Here is a 25822-nt window from a genome sequence, read left to right as displayed (position 1 = left end):
AAACGGGGGGAAAAACCCAGCCCAACGAGTAAGTGAAAAATAAACCCCAGCGCTTGCCAAAATAATAAAAAGCTTGACTTTTTATTTCTCTGATTTTTGTTTTCAATTCATTTCATGGCCAGTGAATACAATTTTCCCCTCCAGCCTGCCTACAGAGGCAGCAAAGCCAAAAATGTGATGGATGTTTGTGTGTGCACGTTTGCTGTCGGAATACACAGGATCACTCTCAATATTAAAGGAAAAGAGGGGTGTGAGCCACTGCCAGGTCACAGCCAGCTCCTGCCATTCCCTAATGACCATGTGGATGTCTGTGCTCAGCAAGGTGGGGCTGGGGAGGTCTGCAGTGCCTGGGCTTCCCCCTTTTCAAGTTTTAGGAGGCTTTATTTAGCATAACCTCATTCCTATATACATATCAAAGCACATTAAAAGGACATGTGGGAATATATATATATATATTTATATATATTTATAAACTACTAGGAGACATTCATTTATTTATAAACTACTAGGGGTAATCCATTTTTTTTAAACACAGCAAAATACACCTACATGAAATTTTCTAGAGTCTAAAATATTTCAAACGTTGCCAACTGCTCCTCCCCTCGTGTGATATAAACTGACAGGCTCAGGTTTTTATTGTGCCCAGCACAAATGAACATTAACTTGTGGGTTGAACAAAAAAAAAAAAAAAAAAGAAAACTAAAACAAAACCAGCGAAGCAAAAAAACCCCCAACAACAACAACAAAAACCAAAAAAACACCCCAAAAAAACCCCAAAAAACAAACAAAAAAACCCAACCAAAAAACAAAAACCTCCCAAAAAACCCAACCAAAAAAAAAAAAAACCCAAAAAAAAACCAAAAAAAAAACCCAAAAAAACAAACCAAAAGAAGAAAACAAAGGACTTTCCAAAAACAATAAGCAGGGCAAGGCCTGAAATATTTTGAGCACGCCCTTTCCTTTCTGGCAGGACTGGGAGTGACTGCCCTGGATATTCTGGTTTGTTGGTGTAGGTGGAGTGCAGGTGGTGGCAGAAGGTGCTGCCTGTGCCAGGGGTCCCTTGGCTGGCAACAGCCTCCTCGGGCACCCTGGACCTCCCAGGACATCTGAAATCAGGCATTTCACAGCCAAGTACAGAGGAATGATTTAAAAATCCTTTTAACTGGTGTGGACACTCAACAATTACCACAGGAACAGCTGTGTAAAGGGTGCATCCAAATATAACTGGACATTTTTTTGAATTTCCTTGGCTAGCTGCATAAATTAATGACAATGAGAAGGAACTGTAACTGTTTTTCTCTAATTAAATCCATACATTTTGGCTCTACTCATCATCGTTAACATACTGCTAAAAGTGCTGTTGCTGTGTCTTTCAACCCTCAGCCCGCAATCAAGCCCTCGCTGCACTGTGGTGGATTTCAGTCACTTGTTTAAAAATAGAAAGTGCTTTTTTTTTTAAAAAAAAAAAACAACAACTGACTGCCAACTGAATGCAAACAGGTAAAAATTAACATATGCAATTGTCAAATGTCAGATTCAGCTCCTGAGCCACCAATGCCTAGTGAGGGGCTCACTTTGAGGCTGTATTGCCCACAGGCTGAAGTTGTGCAAATAAATATATATCCTTAATTTTTATTTGTGCTTTCTGTGTAGGTACCCATCATTTGCTCTTTATAATCTCCTGAATTTCAACTAAATATCCTGTAATCCCAGAGGTAACAGCTCAGATTCCACGGGGTGAATTCAGGGTGTAGCACAAGGTTACAGAGCTGCTTTCCTTGATACCCATTCCTACCACTGGCATGAGTTCTCCACCCTTGCAACATAGGATATTGCTACATTTTTTAAAATTTTTTTAAATCTAACAAGGGTAATTATAACAGGATTAACAGATTTTTTCCCCCCACAACCTCATATCAAAGAGAGCATTAGAGCACAGTTAGATGTGCTTTTACTGTATATGGAAATGTATTAAAATTAATGTATGGCTCAGCCACATTCGCCCTCCACTGTTCTGTTCTGTAAAGCCACTTCTCCCATGAAGGGCAACCCCGTGTGAAGGGAGAGCATCTAAATAAGTATTTTGTAAACCTTTGAGAATGAGAGACAGCCCCATGCAATCATCTTACCTCAAATACCCACTCAAAACCGAAATAATTCCTTGCTGAACAAGCCAAGCCTGGCTCCCTAAACCGGGAGGAATTGCAACGCTGGTAAACTTGCAGAAATATTTTTACAATTTTATTAGAGGTTTTAATTCAGTGCTTTATCTACCTCTGTTAGTCTGCAAAATAGCTTTAAATATTCAAGTGGTAATTAATGAATCTTTTATGTTGCAAATCAAACATTTTCATCTGTGCTGTGGTACAGTGGCAGTGAGAAGGAGGGGTTTAAAGTGTAATTGTTTCTCCTGTTCCCCTCGCAGCGCTGAATGCCTTTTTACCCTTTATTATATCATTGGCTTTTGCTTCAGTTCATCAGCACTTTGCCACATCTTATCGGTCGATATTTGCTGTCTATTTTTTATTTATTTTTTTTTTTTCAGAGCAGGATTTCTTACTGTGCCTTTGCCAGAGACATTCCTAAGGAGATGGAAACTCTCTGAATGTGGAATTTTCGCATGAGTGCAAAATAATAAAAAGCATGTGTGTATTAAAAAGGGATCAACTTAATGGGAAATGAGCATTGGGTTACATTAATATTCTATTACAGTAAAAATCATATTTAATAAATTTTCTCCAGATTTTTCAGGACCTTACTGTATTTTTCTAAGTCGGATGCCAATCCAAAGAAACAGCGTATATGATACATTTGATTTATGTTAAGTAAATAACCTGCACAGCCCATTTTTCAGTTTTGAAAAAAAAAATATTAAGTGTAGAAACACACACCAGACTGAAATGTGTGCTTAGTTTCCATCTGCTAGGAGGAATAGTGTCGGTCTTGTGCAGCAGAAAGCCTTTATAAACAGTATTCTATTTTATTGATGCTATATGTGGATTTTTATGCTATGTGGCAAGCGCGGGAGAATGAAAACACTGTAATTTATCCTAAACCATAAAATTATACTAGTACTAAAGCAATTACTTCACGTATTAAAATACAGTTTCCTCTGCTTTCTTTTGTCATCACATAAAACGAGGCGTTGAGCACGAAGGGGCCTGGCTGCTCCTGCCTCCACAAAGGATTGACACATCCCGGATCACACACTATATCACCCGACCCTTGTTGTTCTGTGACCCTAATTAATATCACACTCGCTGACATTTATGTATCAGAGCAATAAGCTAAACAGGAAACAATTTATGTCACCTAAAGCTTTTTAACAAATCGATGCAACTATTTGTAATTGCTTGTTTCACAAGATTAAAAGTACTCAGCCTTGATCTTCGCCCACAGTTTTGTGGCCAACATGACCTGTGCTTCCGTTGTAAAATAGGAGTGTTGGTGATCAGCACCTATTTCCATCAAGTAATCCATATTGCTAATATTTCTGGAATTTTAATGTAGTTACAATTTATAGCCGATCAAATGTGGTTACCTAAATTGCTGTTGCTAGTAGACAGTTTAACTGTCTTTATTAATTACAGTATAATTTAATGTTTGAGTACAGGCACTTGTGTTGGTCATTTTTACAGCCAAAGCAGTTATGTGCCTTATGACGAACCATTTTAGCATTTTCAATGGAAATTTGCTAATATGATGAGTGATAAAAATGTCAAACTCTGGTAAATAATGGTTATTGCTTTGGCTGGAATTAATCCTTGAAAGGACGGTTACCTTCAAATTAACATTATAACTTCAACAAAAAAAATGTTTTTCAGGCTTCTGAGAGGCATAAAAAATGGTCACTGGACTCCTCTAAATAAATACAGACAATGTAGCACAAAATGGGGGGGGTTCAATTTTCCTCCAGGTTGACAGAGAAAGTTCTTGTGGAAGAAAGGAAGAGGAGGGATTATTTTCTGCTAAATACCCCAAGTTGATGCTGTTTACCATTTCCAGCTCATGTGCTTTGAAGATCTCCAATGAAGGTAATAAAATGGGGCAAAAAAGGACTTTGCTATGCCCCAGCACCAGGGTTTGGGGAAAAACCAGGTGTGGACACCATGGAGCTGCAGACACACCTGAGGATCACATCCCACCACCTCTGCTGAGGAGAATGGTGGTTCGTGGCTATGGGAGGATGAGGAGCGTTCAATGTGCCAGAATTAACCACCACTGCGATGAGGATGAAAGATAGCCCTGATTAACACACCATTAAATGAACGTTTAACATCATCATTGAAGACTGAGCCTGATTAATAGGTCAAGAAGGGCTAATTACACCTTGTTGTGAGGAAGAGTGTGTGTATGTGCGGCTGCCTGCGAGCACCAGGAATTGCCAGTCCCTTAAATTAGTCCGATAATGTGAAGTTTGTCAGACTCTGTGATCGTGGCCCAAGTGAAATGTCACTGATGGGATCATCTGCAGGGAGCAGGTGGGTGTGCAAGGAGCACACTGCCTGCCATGTCCTCCTGGGCCTCCAGCTCCTGAGCTTTTCCCTCTGGGACAGGAGAAACCCAGAACAACTACTCACAGGCTCCAGTTTTCTTTGGAAATTCCTCAGAGACGCATTGCCTCACCACTGCCCATAAAATTGCTTTTCAGCTGTGGTGGAAAACAGTGTTTCTGCCTGGAAAAGGTATTTCCCAGCTGGGTCTTGCTGGTGGAGTAGGAAGGCATTGTGTGATGTTCCATGATGGAGCAGCCAGGGAGGAGAAATGTGATTAATAACACAAAGATGATACAAAAAGTGGCCAAGAGCCAGATTCCCATGCGCTGCTGCAGGCAGCACTGACTGGGACAGGAGGGGAAATGATGGTCCTGCTGCTCAGCCCAGTGCCAGCTCCTCAGCATGTGGCACCTTCTCCAGCAGCTCCCCTCAAACCCGAGGTCAGGGGCAGCCAGCAGATGACAACTACGACATTTGAACCCCCAAATCATCTGAGGTGAGATGCCCAGGGAGGTGGGACAGCCAATTAACCTGTGATGGCTTTGCAGCCCCTGATCTGCCTGCTGGTGACCTGTTTGGGGACACACTGTCCTCCAAGAGAGGGGCTGAGGGTCCTGCTGGACTCGTCCAGTCCCTACCTGGAGCTGACTCCCCTCATTTTACAGATGCAGAGCACCCCTCATCAAACATCAGCTTCTGGCTCAATCCCCTCTGCCCGTGACTTTCGGAAATTTAATCCCACAAATCCTCTCCAGTTTACTAAAATCTCACAAGTGATGAAAGTGCACCACACAACCCAGGCCAAATTTGTGTTCTCTGTATTTTAATTATTAAAATCTACCAGTCAATACCATTTGGAGACACACTGTAATGAGTGTGTGAAGATTCTCTTCCCCTTCCCCCCCAAAAAATAGTTATCTGGTATAATTTTATGATAGAATATTTTTATAAAATCATTTGTACTAATTTAAGCATTTATCATTATATGCAAAAAGATTTGATGAGAATATTATAGACGGTGCATGTTTTTGACATTAGCATTTTATTTGGATGACTAATCTTGCAGATGTGAAATTTTAATGAATTATTCATGAAAAATCTCTCCTCTGAAATTTCAGTTTGCTGCTAATGCTAGCTATTAAACATTTTATTTTTCTTTACAAAACTTGATGAGGAAAATAAATGTGTGCTTACTCGAAAGAAAAAGAAGGTGGGTTTTTCCTTTAGTTTGTCTCAGGTGTCAGCACCACTTGGGACTTTGCTCCTCAGAGTTTTGTGGATCGAGGGATTGGTCATGCAAACCCCTTTTGGCAGGGATGAGTGCACATTCCCAGCCCTTCCTTCCAAAGCCAGCAGCACCATTCCCATCAGGGCACTGGGAATGAACTGCAGGATGAAGACCTCAATCCCTTCCTTCAAGCTTTGAAACAGAGTCCAGTGAGAAAGTAAATAACCCCCTATGACCCCAGTGGGCAAAGCTGAAGGGCTTCCTTGGAAAAGAGGATTAATTCCTTGAACGACAGTGTCTTCCTTGCTTCCAGTGCTCAAGCCTCGCCCAACTGCCCTGTACAGACTCTCCACGAAACCACCACTAAAATATTTCATATTTGGAAGTTTGTACTTGTGTTGGGGAAGACTCGAGGAAAGAGATGAGATTTGTCCATCCATAAATGAGCTGGGACATGGACGAGGTGCCCACGGAGCAGGGACCAGGGGATGTGACATCAGAGTCACTGTGAGGGGGGAACAACAAAACAAGAACTTCGGACATGGCAACTTGCATTACCAGTGTGAACAACCAGCATTTTTATTGCATTTGAGAATGCTATAATGTCAGTAATTAGTACTGACTACACAACATTTTTTATTGTCTGTATCAACAGACATGGAATGATGGAATTACAGTTGATGTAAGGAATGAGTTTCTTTTATGCCTTATCAAAAAAAAAAAAAAAAAAAAAAAAAAGAAAAAAGAAAAAAATCTTGTTACTGGCAGCACATACACACGAAGCACCATGCTAACAGTCTGGACTGTACCATTTTCATCAAGGCTTATGGGTAGAAGATACTTGATTACCTGTTCTGGGCCCATTAAAATGCAGTCCTGAACTGCAAATTCACCTCGCAAGACTAGAATACTAAATGACTTCTGAAACATCTAAAAAATCACTCTGAGTTCATTAACCAAAGGTACCAAAGGATTTTAAAAGAGTTTAAACACGTTGGGTTTTTTTTTTCCATGCTATAATGAACGTGAGATTATTGGCGATCTGAAAACTACAATAGTTCAAAATTATTTTAAAAAACTTTATATATATATATATTTATGTATGTATATATATAAAATATCTAATGATCTGCATTATTTGTAGAACCAGCATCCCTGCCCCAGTCTCTCCCCGAAGCTGAGCTCCAGGAAAGGGGAGGTGCAGGTCCTGCAGCGGGACTCTTGCGAGTGAGAATCAAAAAAAAGGTCATTTTTTTGTGGTCACTTGTTCTACATAAGCCTTGATTTTATTTATTTTTTTTTCATGTCACTTCTAGTTGAATGCAGAAACCTAACAGGTTTTACATTTACAAACTTTTTTTTTTTTTTTTGTGGACAAGGAAGGCTTTGACTCTCATTCCTGACAGCGATTTACCTGATACATGGTACTACTTTCATAATGTACGCTTTTCTTTGAGAAAAAAAACATGTAACAAATTGTCTTTACATCTTGGCACCTTGTAAAGTTTTTTTTTGTTTTTTTATACAAAAAGTTCAATAGTTTGACACTCCCCATTATTAATCACTACTTCACTGATAAACTTTGAAAGTGTGACCCTGGAATTCATCATGCAAAATATTTACTGCAGCAGGAGAAAAACATTTTTTTTTTTAAATGATTTTTTTTTTCTTTCAAATATATGAACTTTGTTTAAGACAGCCAGAAAAGGCAGTGGTAAGATAACAGAAGGGGTGGGAAAGTATCAAAAAAACCAGCTTAAACACAAAAACTGTACAAAAATGCTTCGATCAATGATAACAGGAGAAAAAAAAAATCTGTCAACTATGTTACAATTTAAAAGCTGAAAAAAAAAGTCAGGGATTTTCTCCCACATGTCAGCAAATGTCATCCAATATTCTTAAAGCAAGGATAACTAAATAAAATACATGTGCAGCGTATTCTGCAATTCCATTACATACAGTAGTTTTTTTTTCAAAGCTATTTTTTAGTATAGTTAATATAAAGCAGTTGCACAAAAAGCAAAAGGTGTTTTGACAAACAGGTCTGCATTTATTCCTTTTGAGGAATGATATCTAAAAAAAGGACCTTTCCACCTTTTCCTCCCTCCCTACCCTCCCCCCAAAAGACAAAGGCTCACACAGACACAGTGGGATATATATGTACAACATAATAAACCCCTCCCTAAAGAAGCAACTGTATATCCAAAGGGATACAGAATCAGAATTGTAAAAATCATAGTGAAGTTTGCTTGATGTAAAGCCTGAGATTTTCAGTTGGTTCTTCTGCAAGGCTGCAACACCTGCCAGATATGTTAAACTCTAATTTTTTGTTTCTTTTTCTCTTTTTTTAAATTTTTTTTATTTTTGCTACAGTCTTTAGACTAAGCATGCAAGACATACAACTAAGTGCAACTGAGTGAAATGTATTTTTTTATTTACTCATTCCCTAACAGTTTGGACTGAGGTATGCGTACTAACAGTTTCTCATGCTGTTATCTTTACTCATGTCTAGCTACACATGCTGAGAATGAACTAATCTACCAGATTTTTATCCCCCTTCTGAATACCGAACTAACCAGCAAACCACTCAGTTTTGAAGCACAGGGCTCAATTCTCATGATCCCTGTCTGGCTACCGCCGGCACGTCACGAAGCTGCCTGGATATAATTTAAACCAAAACTGAAAAGAAAAAAAAAAAAAATTAAAAAAAAATTTACAGAGTGTCCAAATGACCACAGACTGCCCTTTTTTTTTTTTGCCTTTTTTTTTTCCTTGTCTTTTTTGAAACAGAAAGCAGAGTCGAGTTTTATAAAAGTAACTGCCAATAAAATTTCTTGTACCAAAGCTTGTGAGTGGACAGGAGTGTTATTTCCTTATGAAAAATGTTGACCAAAACCAAAACAAAACTGAGTAAATGTGCCAAGATCAACCAAAATTAAAGCAGTCATCCCAGCACAGTCCCGGAACAGAAGTGGCACACAATCTGTAGAACCAAAGACCAAAAATTTTTTTTTTCTTTTAATTCTAGAAATACCATTATGTCATCCAGTTAAATTGTGGGAGCTTTTCTGTTCTCTTCTGTGTTTTATTAAACTGTCTCCTTTATCTGATACTTTAATTTTCCACAAGATAATTGTTTCTTTCTTCAGCTCCCTTCTCATAGCTCCCCCAGTAACACTGATTCCTAGTTTTAACCTCAAAAGCTCTCCTTGATTCCTCTTTACAGACTTTCATTTTGGTCACTGTAAAGAATTGCAAATAAAAAGTAACAACTTTGGTTCAGACATCTACTTGGCCTTCTAAATTTTCTAGAATAAAGGAGCAGTTTCCCTCTCAGGTTAGCAATAGCCCACATCTTGTCATTTCCCTCTAAATTCTTCAACCTCCTTTGATCAACAATAAGAGGATATTTGGCTTCATAAGATAAAGCATATAACAGAGAACATAATTTACCTTTGTGTAATATCTTTGGTAATTTTAGGAAAAAAAAAAAAGTACAAAGAAGAATATAAATTAAGCTCCGAAAGGCTTTTCAAAATAATAAAAAAAAAGCTACAGTCCTACATAAATAAATGAGTGACGGAAAAGTGGTTGCAGAATGAAAATGTTTAGGTGTTTGGTGACTGAGGTTTACTGACCTATCGCAACAGATTTTGTATGTCGTGTTTGCTTTTTTTGCAGAGCTTTGCCAGTTTTGCCTAACAAGCCCCGGCGCCAATTCTCTCCCAACTCTCCCGACTCCTCCGGCGAGGTTTCCATACTGGCTGGTGTAATATTGCATAACAATCCTAACTGCAGTACTGGATTTGCACAGCTGAAAATTAACACTTTAGCATTAGTGGGGCCCCGTCCTTATTAACTCCCGTAACAAGTTCAGTCTGAAATCTAATTTGTATTCAAACAGATTAACGCCACCAAGCAATCCTGAACTGATGTTTAACCGTGAAACATCACCACGTACAGTAACAATTTAATGAAGTCATCTTTCCGACCACTATTTGCAAATGCAAATGTAAAAAAATAATGGAAAAAAAAATAAAGTTGTAATAGTAAATGTTTAGGTGCCCATCTCGGTAATCTTAAAATATTCCAGAAAGATTTGCTGACCCCTTAGAACTTGTGTTAAACAACCGAGAGCCTGCCACTGTACTATTCATTCTCTACTAAAAGTGAACTCTGTTGGTGCTGCATATGTTTCCTTGTGCTGTTCAATTTTGTGGCATTTGCTAATATTCACCGTTGCTGCCAAAAAAAAAAATCAGAAAAAAAAATATCAAAAAACCCAAACAAAACAAGAATATATTAAAAATACTGCTTTGTGGAATGAATCTGTGTTGCTTCCTACAGTGTTTCTATGTTCATCTGTCATTCATTCTCATTCTTGCAGTACTTCGTTCCTCTCTCCGTTGGACAACCCTTCCACATGTATCGTGCAGCATTTGGGACCTTTTCAAAAAACAACAACAAAAAAGGAGACACCGAAATGGAATGTTTTCCATAGCTAAAGAAAACATGGTGGCATCTGAAGGAAACTGGAATGAATGACAGAAAAAACTACAAACAATTCAATGACATTCAGCTTCGTATAATAAAAACACCTATTAACATTCATCACAAAGTACAGAAAACGTTGAAGCCTCTGAGAGGCCCTGGGCCCAGATGAGGCCTGAGGTCAGAACTTAAAATGGTAGAGGAGAAGTGGGGCGGGGGAATAGAAGCAATACATTAAAAAGTTTGGGATAATTTTTTCTTTGAACCCCTCCCCGATATAACACGCTCACACGCACACACACATACCCACACACGTGCACACACAGGCCTTCCCCATCCCAAATGGAAGCAAAAAAAGAGAAAAAAAAAAGAAACCAACCAACGAAACAAAAAAAAATGGAGTAAAGGCAGTGATAATCAACATGCAGTACTGTGCAAATATGTTGTCCATTGGAATCCTTAAAATCTGGGCAAAGACTTGATCTGCAGTTCAGGTGTACATGCTCAGTTTGATGTCCTCAAGTGTCCAAAATTGGCAGGACCTGCAGTCCACAGCTGGCTGCTAAATGCAAGTGAATCAGTTTAGCAAATTTACAACACTGATGTTGACTGTAAGAGAGGAAAATCCCAAGTACCAAACAAGTCCATCCAATGCACAGAGTACAAATTCCTTTTTTCAACAAAAAGTAGAAAAATCAAAAATACTCCCAAATGGGATACTTGATGGCACTAAGAGTTAACATATTTCATAGTTGTCAAAGTGGACTGAGAATCCTCCAGACTGTACAATAATGGAGAGATTTCACAGCTAAGTTTGACGTGTTCCTCCAATCTTCATTCTCAGGATAACGATGTCAGACATACTCATTCTATGTCCTCATTTACAGGTTCATCTTCATAATCTCTGTCGTGATCAAAATCTGGACTGTGGTTGGCTGTTGTCACTAAGGATAGCGGGCCTTCATTTTCATCTGGGTCTAATGGTTCTTCTTTGACATGCACGGGGTGCCTGGGAAAACAAAGCAACAGACAATCAGCAAGCTGCTCATTAAAAAATGGTTTTGACAGCACGGGTGGTTCGGGAGGTTCAGACCTGGAGGGCCAGGTCTGAGAGCTCCAGGTCACCAAGGAGAAGACCCTCAGTGTCCATGCTGTCCATGGAAACCAAGCCAAGCACAGCCTCCCAGGTGACAGTCAACAGAACAAGAGTAAACAGCTTCAAGTTGCCCCACAGGAGGTTTAGGTTGGATATTAAGAAAAATTTTTTCACTGAAAGAGTGACCAAACATTGGAACAGGGTGCCCAGTGGGAGTGATGCAGTCACTGCACCCAGAATTCTTCAGAAATCAGGCAGACATGGTACAGTGGTGAGCTTGGCAGTGCTCAGTTAATGGCCAGACTCAATAATCCTAAAGGGCTTTTCCAAGCTTAATGATTCTAAGATTCCACGAAGGCTGTGCCAGGCAGGCAGCGCTCAGCTTCCCCGGGAAAAACACTCTGGGAGGAGCACCTCGATAGCATTCCCGTCTGGGGACAGAGGGGAAACGCTCTCGGCTGACACATTAAGTTAATATGATCTTTGGATAAATAAGTGGAATCTGCATCCGAAGGGGGAGGCAGCGGCCTGCCAAGGCCTCCGCGCGGCGCGGGCCGGGCTAATCATCCTCGCTGTGTGCGCGGCGCCTCTCGTTAACATGCAGAACCTGTGAGACAACTCTCCAGAGGACGACCCCAAGTGAGGTTCTATCATTAATCAACTTCAAGCAAACACAGCAAAGAGACACCATGATACATGCTTTAAACTCCAAATTAATGCATATTTTTACAAACTGTCAATAAGGGAAGAAAAGCCCTGCCAGGAAACACAAACAGAGAGGAAAAGGCTCGCTCAACACAACAATATGATAAGAAAGCACAGTCCTAACGAGAATAATAACACTGTCAGCTGTAAACAAGGCAGAACATGATCCCCAGCTCATGGTGGGCACAAGGATGTACTAAAGAGATGAGATCTGCCAAATTTCTCATTACAGCAAAGCACATGAATAACCCGCAGGGGAACGGGGCTTGGTCATTCAAAACGGGTATGATAACAATTGAAAAATGTTGTTCGTAAATCATATTTACAACAAATCCTATACAAATACAAATTACCTTTTTTTACCTCTCTTCTTTTTTTTTTTTTTTTTTGTGTTCGGCAGCTTTTGAAATGTAAAGTAGCCATGTGAGTCAATAGTGTCTTGTTGGTGGGACTTTATAGGAAAGTAGGATTTTATTGACATTACCAAGTATTAATAATGCGACACAGCGATGGAGACCCTGTTTGCTTCCTAAATAATTGATGTTGTAGGCAATCCCTTAAAATAAAGTGTTAATGAGTTCAAGTCCCACTCTGTCTCTCATTGAGTTGATATCCACCCCCAAGACTCTTGCATTTTCCTCTGTGCAGACTGATTTAACCCTTTCACATATGCAGCATGAACACACAACTTGAAGCACACACCTTCTCTGTAAGAACTTTTCCCCTGCTTGCACAGCTTTGCTTTAAAATGGATGATTTTAAAAAGCTGTGTTGTATTTTATGCTTTGTGTGGATAGGAACGACAACACTATTTGTACTCCACTGCACGGACAGACAGCAAGGATAAATCACTGGGCAGGGAAAATGTACTCGGCATCCACAGACAGACCAAAGCCTTGCCTACTTCAAATTAGTCAGTTGTACCCCTGTATTCTACTTTTTTATTTAGGCTTGAGCCTGGATCAGTTTAGGAAGCATCCAACTTGCTGACTACAGACAATTCTAATGTGAGCTGTGAATGCCTTTCAAGTCCCTGCTTGTTTCAACTTTTTGAGTTGTGAAGTGCTGGATCAATACTTAAATATTAACTGCACCTTCCAACTCATCCGAAGGAACACGGGGGAGAAGTGATGCAGTATCCATGTACACTCATCTTTTCCCTTCAAATCCACTAATGTGTATCCTATCAACACATCTCTGGGACTGAAGAGGTTCCTCTGCATGTCACGTAATTTTTGAAAAAATTACACACTGAGAGCACAGCTCATACAGTTTTAACCTAACTAGTGAAAAAGAAGGCACACAGGAAAGATTGGAAGGAAACAATTCAAGGATCAGAGGTTAAGAATTGGCATAAATGTATTAAAAAGTCTTGCAAGCAGACTGTCACTCTGGAAAGGTGCATGTGCTACCTGTCCCAGCAGCTCATGGCCTCAGTGAATATTAAACTATGCTGAATACCTGCAACTAGAAAAATTTACATTATGAATAAATAGGCTGTGGGGCCCCTCACTTGGGAGAAAACATGAAATGAAAAACAGAAGAAAAAGGGGGAAAGAGCGGCTGCACTGAGAGCCCAATAAAGCCTGGGCTACTCGGCCTTTATGGCAGTGATCTTTTTTATTGCTGTTTTAATGTCAAAGTCTTGCTTTTTTGCTTTCTGGTTTTGATGCTGCTGCTGCTGGGCTTATTTATTTTTTTTTAAAGTATTATTTTTGAAAACACAGAAGGGAAATTTCCAAAGGGGAGAGCAGAGCACATGTTATATGCAGTGGAGAAGCCTTGGTACATGGACTGGAGTTTCTCCAAAGGCTGCCCAGTGTCCCAATGCATTCCCACCACTGTGGGTGCCAGCAGGTTAGACAGGTGCTCACTGTGCTCACAACCACTCAAAGTGCTGTGGAAGCTCATTCAAAGATCCCCAAACCTTTCCAAAGCAAACTCTACCCCTCTTCTGGTTTCGTTATGAAACCAGGTGGTTTTAACTGAGGTTCTCTTTGAGGTTTGGTGTGATTCCCAGAGGTCAAAAAACAAAACTTGAGGTGTGAGAAGCAACAGAAATTATGAAAAGCTCTGCTCGAGTCTGGGCGAGACAAAGCCAGAGAGGGCCACAAAGCCACAGGCAGCAGAGTCACACCAGCCTCCCCCAGCACCTCACGTGTTGCACAAACATCAGACAGTGAGCTTGGCAAAACCTCCATCCCCTAAATGAGGAGGTTATTTGGGTAACACAACCCCCAGGGAGAGAGCTGCAAGGAAAACAATGCCAAAAAAATCCAACTCCTTGTGTATTCTGTCAGCTGTAACCACAAAATGGCATGTGAGGAGGAAACCTTCCCAAATCTGTGATTTTTCTCAAACATTTCTGAGCAAGTGAAATAAATAAGCTTAAATAATCTTGAAGGCAAAGGGAGACTTTCATACCCTCTCATGTTAAGCCTGAAATTCTATTTACCACCTCACCAAATCCTCAAAATGGGGAAGGAAGACCTCCTTTAGTGACTGAAGAATTCAGTCTGCTGAATTACAGAAAAGGTAAATGCTGGGTTAAGCAACAAGAAAAAGCAAGGGGGGGAGGAAAGAAGGCAAAGAAAAGAAAGGGTTTCCCATTTCTGTTTTTACAACAGCAGAAATTCAGCACATTCCTTTTAAGTAGATGCCTGGGACTCCAGAAGGGGTTAACAATAAATAACCTTGCTGAACACAGATTCCCCTTCTTTTCACATCTGAGTAATTCTTTTGTTTGTCCACTCTGGGAACAGAGGAGTTTTTAATAAAGCTGACTGTTGTTTAAAGCCACTGAGTTCTGGTGGTGCACACAGCATGGAGTAGTTTGCTTTGTGGCTACCTTTGGAGCATATCAGGATGAAAGTGTTATGTCCCCAAGCTGTAATTATGCGACTACTTTCTAGTGTTTCAAAAGGAGGGAGAGAGAAGGGAAAAAAAAACCCACCCTAGCTGTGGTTCAATGTGTCATAAAAAGGAAACGAATGAGTGGTAGTAAGACTTCAGCTCAAGTGTTAGACTTCTTAGCTGTCATGTTAACAAGGTCCTTTAAACCTTACAATAAAGTTTAAAACTTGATTTCTTCTAGTACACTGAGATTGTTTAAAAAATAATTTGCATTATGACAAGGAAATCTGTTCTGAGAAAAAAAATGAACATGCTGTTAACAAAGCAGGAGCATTGAAAATAAAAAGGTTTCACAACCTCTGTAAGGCTGCTGTTGACTCATGATTTTATTTAGTAAACAGGGTAAACCCTATGACGTGTGAATGGTGCTCTGGCTTTAGATCCCTTCAAACTACTTAGAAACACCATTATAATGGGGAAGCTCCCAGGCTGGTATTGGAATATCACCCAGCCACATTTTACTTAAGCAAAAAGAAATGTTCAGCAGAGAACACATATATTATCAATTCTGAGAAAATGAAAACACTCAGGAAACAATCATTTCCATATTACAACAGAAAATTGGATTTTCTGGTGAATAATGAAAATGAGGCATCACTCCCCCGACCTCCTCTCTCTCCACTATTTGTTCTGTGCCCCTCACCTTGGTATCAATGTGCTAAGAGATGATTATTAAGTGCAACAAAGGGCACAGCTATGCACAGTTCTGGAAGATGCCCTAGCCTGTTTCAACTGGGTTATTTTTCCCTCCTCTCAGTCTATTCAAAGACAAGGAAACCTTAGGTGAAATGAGAAGTGCATGAACTGCACTAGCCTTGAACTTGCAAAAAAATAATTACTTGGATTAACGCAACATCATAAAACGTTCATCCTTGTCTGTTAGGCCAGGAGAAACCCTTGGGAGAAGTCTTGCTTTTTGAGAAAAGTCATGTCCCTCCACTCCTCCTTCACGCCGGCCCTGCGTGGTCACAGGCAGAGGATAACAAATTGTGACTAAAACTGCCTGGAGATGAATCCGTCTGCGAGAGACGGAAAGTGTGTCATGCAACGTTACTTTGGGAGAGATAATTAATACTGCACAAACAATCACTGGAAAAGCTAAACACATTATTCGAATGTTTTGAAGTAAATGGTAAAAGACAATGTTTAAATTAATTATTAATTAAAAATGAATGTTGCCATCTTTAAAGATTTTTTTTTCAAAGCACTTTGTGCACTGATTTGAAACACTGCGATATCAAAGTATCCAGAGCCTCAGATTCCTTCGTGCCCCCTCCCCTCTGACAACACATTATGCAGGTGGGAAACTTTTTTGCCATTAAATGCTAATTAGTTTCACAACTAATTACTACCGTGGTATTAGGTTAATGTTTTTTCTACTTTTTGATTTAGACTTACTTTTGTAAATCCCTTATTCAAATTACTTTGAAGTCCAAGACTACAAATTAGTTCTCTTTTTAATGTGTAATGTGAGCCCTGGCAAGCCAGCCAGTAATTTTACAGGCTGTCTTAAGGAGCAGGGGGAAGACAGGCAGCACGGTCACTCACAGGTACCCAAGCGCTCCGCCGAGCTTTCGGGAACGACAGCACTTGTAAACTCCGGCTTCCTCGCCAGCCGCCAATTACCCAGCGCATGATGTGAGGGGAAGGGGGAGTTTACAGCTTTGCAAACTCACCCCGTCACCCCATAAATACTGCACACACCCATCGGGGCATCACACCCTTCCTGCCTTACCCCTTCCTGCACCCACCCGCCCGCTGCCCGGGTGCCGCTCGCGTTGAGCGAGCCCCCGTCACTTCACGCGGTTATGGAGGCGCTCATTACGCCGCCGTCTGTTGCTATAATGCCCCCATTAATTCTCCTTTTGATATTTTAAGAGCAATCTATAAATCACACAGACCTTCATGTTAATGCTTAGCAAGACTGTTTTGCGTTGAGTGGTTTTTTTTTGGATCCGCCAAACAAGAGCGTTTCCCAGCTCTGCCCCACAGGCCGGGCTCATCACGTAAACGAAAGGGGAGAGAAATCACCGGTTTTCTCCAAGAAATATAGTTGCCTGTGAGGTTTTGCAAGGTTTAAAGAAGAGAACTGCAAACAAGTGAACAATTTTATAGCCCCGTGCCCTTGCTGGACTGGACTGAGCTGCTCAGTTTTATGCGGAAATTGGTAAATGGCTCTTTTATGCTCTAACCACCCTACACGTCTCCAGACAGAGGTAGATGTCTCTTGCTGCTCCATCCACGAAGCTCAGGAAGGAGCTAGGAGTCTCCAGAGTCACCCTTAAGCAGATGGGAGGACAAGACCTAGGGTCAGCACGTGGCCCTGCCATACTTACATCGCTTGCATAGGGGAACGTCCTGGACTGCTGTCACTCCCGTTACTGTTCGTATGCTCCATTGCACCATTGAGCTCTTCCCTCATCGCACTGGCTAGATTGCCCAGAGTGGGATTTCCCATGGAAGCAGTAGTGTATAGAGGTATACTGTTCTCAGCCATTGAAGCCTGCCAAGGACACAAACAAATCCATGAAGAGCCATGACTGACGTTTTTCATATGCTGCACAACACACTCACTCGTTCCAAAACATTCTCCACATTTACATTATTTGTAATTACAGGTTCTTTTAAATATTGTACTTTCTGATAGGTATTGCCCTGGTTCCATCAAGGGAAATCTAACATCGTTTATATCTGGGTTTAAGGATTCACAGTTGTACTGGCTTGTAAGAGGATGGAGCCTTCCATTCCCTATTTGGAATTACACACCCTAGAAAAAAAGAAAATGTCCTTTCCCTATTTTTGCTTCATGAAATTATGTTTGGGTCTTTGGGGTATTTTTTGTGGCTTAGGTTCAGGCTTTGTTTTTAATGAAATGGGGAAAAAATTGAAGCTGGCTCAGCTGATATCTCCTTCCCACTGGAGTGAGCGGGTACCAAGCAGGAGTGCAGCATCACTGAGTTTGGTTTTCCTTGGGACATGCGCTGCCATCAGTGCTAAATGGATCAGAGCTGCACCAATCTACCTGGGAGCTGAACCACTCCACGTGGAATTTTTTAAACCTCAGCAACTCAATTCTTACCTTAGCAGCTACAGGTCTGACTATTTTATTTTGATTTTTTCCCCTTCGTTCTAAGGAAATACCATGCAGCGGCACACTGGAGTTAACTTTCTAAATGGAAATCTTTGTAGGAAGAGAATGAACTGTTAAATATTTTCCTTCTGATTCCCACCGTTCTGCCTGCTAATATTTACTGTGTGTCAGCATTAGCTCATGTTGACAGCACAGTCCCGGCCCGGCGCAGCAGCGGTGGGAACGCAGAAACCCCGAGCCCCGGAGGAGCCCGGTGTTTGGTGGGGATGAGAGGCACTGGAACTGGAGGGAGGCACAGGGATGGGAGGCACAGCTTCCCGAGGCTGCAGCCCAGGGACTGGAAGGACATTAACCACTTCACCCATCCCAGCTAGATCTGGCTGACATCATCCGTGGCTCTCCGAGCCGTGTCAGCGCCGGGCAGCCACAGACGCTGGCTCGGCAGCACTTGACCTGCTCTGGGGAGAGGTCAGCTGGCTGCAGTGGCCAAGCAAAAAAAAAAAATCCATCAGGCTGGGTCTGCATGATGCAAACCTGGCCCGTGGGAGGGGAATCCATGCAAACGTACTGCTCACCAAATGCCTGCTCCTAATTCGTGGGACAAAACTCTGCGCTTGCTGCCAAGCTGGCAGTTCTTCCCAGGCAAGCACAGCCAGAGACAGGGTGGGGAGGGATGGGATGGGATGGGATGGGATGGGATGGGATGGGATGGGATGGGAGGGCAGGGCCAGCCCTCACTGCAGCACCTCCAGGAGCACGGCCCCTTTCATTCTTTCCTTATGTTGACCTCTCCATGTGCAGCCCTAAGTGTCACACGTGATTACAAAAGCTATTCTAATGGGGAGGATTATTTTTATCTTCTTGATTCAACAACCAGCAAACTCATTGTGATTAGGGGACGCAAAGAATGGTTCACATTTCCTGCACTTGGCAAAATAATGACTCCAGCTCTTCACCCACAGCCATAACTTGTAATTGCAGTAAAGTAATTTACTGGGGGAGAGGTGGGACACCAGGAGTATCTGCTTGGAAGACAGTAATAGGGGAGGGGGTGTTCTGTGAGCCCCTGTTGACCCAATGGCAAAGGGAGAACTGGTGAGAGATGGAGTCCCCGTACCTTCCACAGACAGAGGGGGGAGAGAGCTGCTTCTTCTCCCTGGCCACAAGGGAAAACAGACAGAGGAGATGACAGCAGGGTCTGGGTGAAGGAGAGGGGTGGCTCTGCCACCCCACAGGAAAAGAAACAGAGCCTGCCATGCCAGCAGCACACAGCCTGCTGTGCAGACCCCACAGTGTTCATGGGGATGTGCAAGGAGCAGGCCTTCCCAGAGCCCACAAAAGCTGGGGGCAACACTGCTCATCAGTTATTAATCAGACTGAATGTAGGTCCTGGCAGGTAAGGCAGCCTTGTGTCCTAGAGGAATTTGCTGCCCAGGTGAGCTCCAAACTTCCCACATGGCAGTGGCCACCTGCATTATGTGCCCAGATCCTCTACAGCCCCAGAGACCCCACTGGGATTTTGCCTCCAAAATCCAATAGCGGAGAGAGAAGTGTGGAACTGCTGGTGTATTTTCACCCTAAAGAAGGCCTGCCTCAGTGCAATGGTTATTATTCATCCACATTTATTAGAGGGGTGACAGTGGCAGCAAACCTGGCTCCTCTCTCTATTAGCTCAGCTATGGGGGGCACGAGGACGTGGCTCTCAGGAAAAGTGGGGAATGGAAACAGTTTGGAGGTTATCACCAAAGACAAGAATGGCTGGAGATGACGACAACGACACGTGTTTCAGAAATAAAACACGAACAGTTCCATATGATAACCATATTAATTGAAATTAGTCACATCGTTAACAATGTGAAGAAATGCAGGATCATTTCATTTTTGCCTTTCAGCCTCATGAATGTAAAATGTGCTTGTAATCTTAATACTATTCAGGAGACAAAGCAGTCTTTAAAAATCACACTTCACAAGACTCAAGGGAAAATAAGTTACTAATGAATGGTATTTACAGTTGCTTCATTTAAACATGCTTTCCTGAGCTTTGCAGGAGTTACTGCATAAACTCAAAAAATCAGAAGAAAGGCAAAACATCATTTTCCTCCTATTAATTTGTTTCTTGGTTCTGAAGAGAGAAGTCTACTAAACCTTCCACAAAATATGACTGCCCAAGCAAATACCCATGGCCATCAGTGAACTTCTTGAAAAGTGACCCCCAGGAACCACCTGGGGTACGAACACGCACGGTGTTGCCTCCTGGATTAATCCACAATATATAAACCAGGTCTGAACCCCCACACAAACACACAGACTCCACTACAAATCAGGGCATGGTAACGTGTTTGTGTCTTTGGTTTATACAGCAAACACTTACTTCAGCTTGGGTTTTTGAGACTGACTCAGAAATTTATTGAAAGGGGAAAAAGGGCACAGGAAAAAGGGTGCAGTCATGGACACTTTTAGGCTGCAAGTTATTAATTCTGCACCCACACTTTGTGTATTTCTGCATCGTGAAAAAACGGAATTTTTGTTTTACAATTACAGTTTAAACCCATAAAAATGATCTTTTATTTTCTATAGGAATTGCACCGTTTATTTTTTACCAACAATAGGAAGATATGCAAAAATAGCCCTTAAAAGAAAAGGGGGAAAAATGATCTGCTTTCTCTTTAAAGCCTTGAACAATAGAAGGTCACGTGCTGCAGTATCCTATCATTCAGCACATTAATAGCTGTGCTAGAGTAATTACACTTGTGGTATTTTTGCCTCAAGTGAAATTCTGAAATAAGAGGATGGAAATTATGATACTGCTGATAAATATTAATAAGTGAACTTTTAATTTTTTTGCCACAATATTCAAAATGCTAAGCATCTAGCTAATGCTGAAGCAGCCTGATATGTGTTTGCCTCCAGGGACTATGATGCTTTATGCACTTAAGAAAAAAGTTTAACGGAATTAAAATTTAATATCTAATTAGAGCAAGGCTAATATATTTTGAAATGAGTGGGGAAGACACACGCCTCTGTTGCATATTTGCTACAGTCATTAATCTTACCTGTAAAGCAGCATTGAGAGGTGTGCAGTAGGTGTGGCTGGTCTGTATGTTTTTAATAAGAGAAGGGTTACTGCATAAGAAAAACATAAAAAGGAGAGTTAAATGCAACCAACTTCTGTGCGAGCGTTTCAAGCACGTAATGCTTCCTCCCCCACCTGAAAACTAGAGCTGAGACTGGTTTTCCACATGAGTTCTCTTTCGTTTCTCTCCTTTTTTTTTTTTTTAATTTAAAGAAAATATCTGAGTTTTGGGCTACGGTTATCATATTTGCCTTTACTAAATAAGGAACATCATTATCTCTTGACGTTACCTCGCCATGTGTTCTACTACCCTGCGTTAGTGGCACATCTTGGCATCTCTGCTCATTTTAGCTGTGCTCAGGAGAAAGTCTCCAATTTTCGTCGTGTCTGGGAGCCCGTTACCATGTGCAGGTCCATCGTGAGGAGGCAGTGACCAAAAGCAGCACGGGACATTTTACACTCTGCTTCATCCAAATGACTCTCCGAGTGGCTGGCAGCGGAGTCTCTCCGAGTGGAGGGGAGGGAGTCTCTCCCAATGGAGGGGGGCACCACGATGAGGGAGGATTTATTTGATCCATGTTATTTCCTGGCCACAGTGAGGGGCTGCCCACACTATTGCCCCAAGCAGCCTGTGGGCATGGAGGATCAAGGGCAGGAGGGCCACAGAAACAACCACGCTGCCCTGAAGGCCATTTTTAGTAAAAAATATGCTGGTGTGCTACTTTGGACCCTTATTTTTTGTCAACTTTACATAAAGGGCCAGATTTGAGGAAAAGGAATGGGTACCACACAGGCTCTCTCTTTAGGAGGCATCCCAGTATCACTGTTCCATCAGGAGATTAAAAAAAGAAAATAATCATGAAACAGAAACTAGTTTAAAAAATGCCCATACAAAATATCTCCCAGAAGTTTTATCACTCACTGGGTATGTTTTTATTTTAATTTTATTCACGTGGGAATAAATTACGGTGAGCAGAGTCTTAACTGAGCTCCTTGCACAGAGACCAGCAAGGATCAGTTGTCCAGGAGAGATGGCCTTCAAGAAAAGGTCAAAGAAAATCCCTCTGGGAAGCCCAGGAGTATTGGTGCAAGGTTGTTGTAGGCACATGATGACCTGTTGGCCATCTTTACAGCTGTTCTCACTGCATTTTCAAAGGCTTTAAAGTGAATTCAACATTTCTGTCTTGTAAGTACCTCACTTTTTCTGATCAGGAGTTGCAAAACAAAGCATACAATTGAAAGCAAAGGAAAATATCAGAATTAAAACTTATCTGAAACCTTTCCTGGCATATATCTGTCTTCCTGACACGTCTACAGCAGTATATCTGTGCTAGTGCGGATAATTATCTTAGTCTACATTGCTCTATAAATAAATGCTTTAACAAACATGTCAGAGTAGAGTTTTTACTACAGGCATTTGGATTATCAGAGTAGGACACACAAAATACACGTAACAACCAAAAATTTAGTTTCTTTAGCAGCAAAGGTGATGACACTATTTTGTGAAATGCAAGTCTACATGAGATGGGTAAATCATGCAAAGCAAAGCAACAGCAGAAAAAAAAAATTAAAGCAAGTAAAAGCTCTTACTGTGCAACAAGCTCGCCAAAGTTTTCATCAGGGCAGTATTTTCGAGGACGGCCTCGTTGAATATGACGGCCACGTTTAAACTCTTCATCATCAACAGTCCAAAAGGACCCAAACTCATCCTCTACTCTGATAAAGCACTTATGCAGTGAGAGGTTGGTGCGAATGGCACCCTGGGACAAGAGCAGCAGCAAAGGAGATGAAGTGGAAACAAAGGGACACGGGATCGGGGACAGAACAGACATCAAATACAGGGAAAAGGAAAAAGAAAATAAAATGCAATAAGCATAAGCAAATGGTTTGTGAGGGTTAATATGCATTGCCACCTAAAAGCTACTAGCATGTGATGCAACAAACACCAAGCAAGCAGGGTCAGGGTACTGGTGGGCATACAAACAGTAGTGATGAGATGTTTGTCTTGGTTTCCCTTAACTGAGACAATGCGAAACCACCTGTGGTTGGTCTAACACCAGCTAGCAGCCAAAGCCTCTACGTTAAACTGTAAGCATGATCCGAGCTAGGCTAAGAAGTTCAAACATGGTGGACATACCCACTGATCTTTTGTGGCCTTCGTTTTTGGAACTCTAGTTCATCCACTGTCCATACTGCCCCTTTAACGTTTTCTACTCGCACAAAACACTTGTGAAGACTAAGATTATGACGCACTGCATTCTGCAGCAAGTATAAAAGAGAAAACATTCAAAAACCTTCTATGAGAAAATGCTCATCATTGTCCAAGAACAGCAGCAGCACAGTCAGCTTGACAGTTCTCATTTTGCAATGTTAAGCCCCTTCCCCTCCCCGCACCCGCTCGCTTTCCCCGGCTCTTTACATCTTATTTTGCAAAGACAAAATAAATACGAAAGCTTAAACCCAAGATTAAAAATTCACATTATTGTTATCAATTATCCCCAGAGTGACTGAGAACAGCCACGGTTTTAAGCATGCATGTTGTAGAATACAGCACATTTCATACAGAACACAAGAGAAACATTGCTTAGACTTTTTCAAAACAAATATATACGCCCTGCAAAGAGAAATTTCTCCCCTCCTGGAAAAGAAAGCAGTTAGAAAGAACAGAGAAGATTTTATGTAAGTACAGTCGACTGGATTGAGCTGTGAGGCACAGGAGTTGGTGTTGCTGTGGTTTCCCACAGCTGGGCTAATGTGATTCAGGTGCTGGACCTCCCTCCACACCCACAGCACGGGCCGGGGGCTCGGCAGCACCCCGCCGGCTGGCCGGCACCAACTCCTGCCTCCACGGCTTGCTCTTATATGGAAGTTGGCTCCTATTTCTGGCAGACTACTGCAGTGACTGATCTGAGCCTCTGCCAAGTGAAAACATGAGGAAGGCTCTTTGAAACAAAGTGCTAATATCCCCACAGCTCATCACCCAGAGGGACCCGTGCTCGTGGGATCCGACGCCCCAACGTCCACCCTGCAGCTCCATGCTGGGAAGGATGAGCACAGCCAACCCTTCCAATGTGCTGAGACACAGAGACATACTTCACTAAGGCATGGCAAAGTTCTTGGCTTTTCTGTCCCTGCTCCAGGGTGCCAGGAGCCTTGTTACTCCTCAAATGGAGTGCTATGCTTCGTCCCCGTTTCAGGAGTTTCCTGAGAAAATACCCTGCAACAACAGCTGGACCCCATGGTCTTAAAGGTTTTTTCCAACCTAGAAGACTATGGTTCTACAAAGCCATTGTTCATGGAATTCATAGGAATTTGTACATGGAGCTTGTTCCCAGCACCGCTGAAAAGGGGCTTGGGAAACAGGAAAAACAGAAGAAGCCATTTGCTGAAAATCTGCAGGCGAACAAACTCCATCCTCACTGGCACCATTGATTCAGTCAATCTGGTTGACTCGTTAGCAGGCACAAAGCCAGCCAAACACATGGCCTGGGTCTAGGCAACCAGGAGACAACAATTTTTTTTCCTTCCAACATCATCCCCTTTTTTTTTTTCAATGAACATGGGGTGAAAGGGAGATGTGGATGTCTAAATCACTGTGCAAACAAAGGGCAGCAGAGAGCATTTGTCATGTAAATCAGGAGGCGGTGATGTGTGTGCTGGGAGGGGAAGGCAAAGAGTCTTCTGCTCCAATTCCCTGCCATGCCTAGTGCAATCCTCGCATTCCCACCCTGGTAGGAGTGGAAGATTTGGGGTTTGAACTGCCTTTGCTTAGCAGATGCTGGAGCACAAACACATCTCTGGCTGTAGGTGCCTGATCCAGGCACTTCAGCTTTTCCACACCGATCAGCTTCTGAGGTGGTGAAACAATAAACCCCAAATATGCTTTTCCTCTCAGCAAGGAAGAAATCTAGCAGAAAGTCAACCTGTCCATCAGGCCTGCCTCCTTCTGCCCTTATTTTCTTCTTTCTGCTCTTATTTTTTTTTAATGTTGGCTTTGTTGGTTTTTTTCCCCTCCCACCTCCTCCAGATTTCAGTACTGTTGACATTTTTGGCAAAATCCCTGATTTTGAGGTGGAGGAAAAACATGTAAACGCCCCACACCTTACGAGCTGAGATCAGCCAGCTCAGCAACTGCTGGTGGGTGCTGCACTAGTGCAACCCGACACAGGGCTGCCGGCCCACATCTGGGTAACTCAGGCAGTTTCCTGTGAAAATGGGAACTCTGTCAAGTCTGGAGCAAAATGTAAGAATAATAACGCTATTTCTCCCAGTGAAAGCTGATCTTGTGGCTCATACAGCAGTTGATCAAACGCACACGGCAAAGCCCAGCGAAGGGAGTCCTCGGGAGTTTGTAAATAGTCTCTAAAGACAGGGTTGAGCAGGAATATTTGTGCTTTTCTTCAGAAGAATTTAATGTTGGAGAAATACTTTACAGACTGTTCTTGTTCTCTTGAAGTCCATTTGCAGCTGATGGTTAAGGCTATGGGACTCTTGCTGGCTATGTTGAGACAGGGAAGCTGAGTATTTACAAGACATCCATGAAGTGTTGCCCTCATTTTCTACTTTCCATGTGATCTCTTATTTAAGAAGCTCATGGCAGAAAAAAATTGTGTTTCCCCTGCCTCTGGATACTTGCTATCTAACAGTTTTATGTGAACAATACCCCAACGTGTCAGAGCCACACCTGCAGCCTGTGCCTCATGGCTGTGATTCAGTGCCAGCAAATTAC

At 41.9% G+C, this 25822-nt stretch overlaps 1 protein-coding gene across 10 annotated transcripts in view; it reads right to left on the bottom strand.

Moving 5' to 3' along the window:
- Window positions 1-6278: 6278 nt before the first annotated feature.
- The window catches only part of FOXP1 (forkhead box P1), a 379483-nt gene continuing 359939 nt past the window's right edge, over window positions 6279-25822 (bottom strand). For all 10 annotated transcript variants that reach the window (XM_063411788.1, XM_063411793.1, XM_063411794.1 and 7 more), the window contains 4 exons: window positions 23231-23352; window positions 21074-21143; window positions 17266-17432; window positions 6279-11224 (listed from right to left, as the gene is read on the bottom strand). In XM_063411788.1, the coding sequence (XP_063267858.1) occupies window positions 11080-11224; window positions 17266-17432; window positions 21074-21143; window positions 23231-23352 (504 nt within the window). In that variant the 3' untranslated portion in view covers window positions 6279-11079. The remainder of the gene's footprint in view (window positions 11225-17265; window positions 17433-21073; window positions 21144-23230; window positions 23353-25822) is intronic.

The sequence above is a fragment of the Prinia subflava genome, chromosome 14 (assembly GCF_021018805.1).
Source record: "Prinia subflava isolate CZ2003 ecotype Zambia chromosome 14, Cam_Psub_1.2, whole genome shotgun sequence".
In the NCBI taxonomy this organism is placed as follows: domain Eukaryota; kingdom Metazoa; phylum Chordata; class Aves; order Passeriformes; family Cisticolidae; genus Prinia; species Prinia subflava.
The sequence above is the reverse complement of the archived record's forward strand: the minus strand, read 5'-3'. Positions and strand labels throughout refer to the sequence as shown.